This window comes from Ursus americanus, chromosome 9, assembly GCF_024610735.1.
Source record: "Ursus americanus isolate L20-20 chromosome 9, mUrsAme1.1.p, whole genome shotgun sequence".
NCBI classification, from domain to species: domain Eukaryota; kingdom Metazoa; phylum Chordata; class Mammalia; order Carnivora; family Ursidae; genus Ursus; species Ursus americanus.
Window position 1 is genome coordinate 80,463,435 of NC_142135.1, and position 1,895 is coordinate 80,465,329.

Below are 1,895 nucleotides of genomic sequence, written 5' to 3' on the forward strand. Positions count from 1 at the left end.
TCATCCACACTTTGCTCTTGACCTGCTAGTCCCATCTTCATTTTTATTGTTCCTTAGCATACCCTCCTCCAGCCAGGCCTTTCAATTCATGGCTTTATGAAAATGTCTTTCATACTTCTACCTTTATATCTTTCTTCCTGTTATTCCCTGTGCTTGAAACAGACTTTTCCTTCAGTTTTGGCTGGCAAATTCCAAACTTAAGATGTTTTATCTTAAATAATACCTATCCCATGACACCTTACCTCACCATTTTGGCGTTAATTTCTTTCATCTTACTAATATTTGTGGTATTAATGTATCACTTATATTTGCTTCTTTGGGATTTAATATTTTTTTTATTTTTTAATGCATGTGTCTACCAAATTATGAAAGCATCCATATCATATCCTATTTTTCCATACTTCTATTTTTCACAGCAGTCACAGATGTTAGTCAATTGATTACTTACACAATTTCATTAAACTAAATTGACTTCTGATTGAAATCTTATCATATTTCTTTTGCATATATACTAGATACATTACCACCATTGTGATCTTTCCTGATTTTCTTTTACTTAGGTAACAAGAGAGTGGCTCCATGGCTCATACAAATGAATCAGTGGTGTCTGAGTTTGTGCTTCTGGGACTTTCTAAGTCTTGGGAACTTCAGCTGTTCTTTTTTGCCATCTTCTCTTTAGTGTATGTGACATCAGTGCTGGGCAACATCATGATTATTGTTACAATTTCCTCTGACTCCCATTTGAACTCTCCTATGTACTTCCTGCTCAGTAACCTTTCCTTCATTGATATCTGCCAATCTAATTTTGCCACCCCCAAGATGCTTGTGGACTTCTTTGTTGAACACAAGACTATCTCCTTTGAGGGCTGCATGGCCCAAATATTCTTTCTTCATAGCTTTGTTGGGAGTGAGATGATGTTGCTTGTAGCTATGGCGTATGACAGATTTATAGCCATCTGCAAGCCCCTACACTATAGCACAATTATGAATCGGAGACTATGTATAATTTTTGTGTTTATTTCCTGGTCTGTGGGTATTCTTCATTCTGTGAGTCACTTGGCTTTTACAGTGGATCTGCCATTCTGTGGCCCCAATGAGGTAGACAGCTTCTTTTGTGACCTTCCCCTGGTGATAGAGCTGGCTTGTATGGATACTTATGAAATGGAAATTATGACTCTAACTAACAGTGGCCTGATATCATTGGGCTGTTTTCTGGCTTTAATTATTTCATACACCATCATTCTGATCACTGTTCATCACCGGTCGTCCAGCAGGTCATCCAAGGCACTTTCTACGTTAACTGCTCATGTCACAGTAGTGATTCTTTTCTTTGGGCCTTGCATTTACTTCTATATATGGCCTTTTAGCAGACTTTCTGTGGATAAGTTCCTTTCTGTGTTCTACACTGTTTGTACGCCCCTGTTGAATCCCATCATCTACTCTCTAAGAAATGAAGATGTTAAGTCAGCCATGCGAAAGCTGAGAAACCGTCATGTGAACTCCTGGAAAAACTAGGGATCACCATGAGGGAACATAATCCTGAAGGGGAACGAAGAGCCTCCACTGGATCACAACACCATGCCAATTACTTTTGCTAATGATATGGGTTATTGAGTTATGGAACTGGATTTCTGTCTGAAGTGCAAGGGAATTGCGTAAAATCAGTTCATGATTTAGGTATAATTTTAACCCATTTGTCATTGGTTATAATTCTAAAATATAAATTCTCTTGAAAATATTTAATAATCCTTTTAAATATCTTATAAACAACTTAGAGATTCTAATCTACATAAAATGCTATTCGTGTTACTAAACTTGTGATTCTTTTCAACTGAACACATGACATTTTTTTATTTATTTGACAGAGAGAGACAGCCAGCAAGAGAGGGAACACA

General features: G+C 37.2%; 1 protein-coding gene across 1 annotated transcript; it reads left to right on the forward strand.

Moving 5' to 3' along the window:
• The first annotated feature begins 579 nt into the window (after positions 1 to 579).
• On the forward strand, positions 580 to 1,515 carry OR4K1 (olfactory receptor family 4 subfamily K member 1). Its single transcript, XM_045789183.1, has one exon. The coding sequence runs from the start codon at positions 580 to 582 to the stop codon at positions 1,513 to 1,515; it is 936 nt and encodes a 311-aa protein (XP_045645139.1).
• Positions 1,516 to 1,895: the final 380 nt, after the last annotated feature.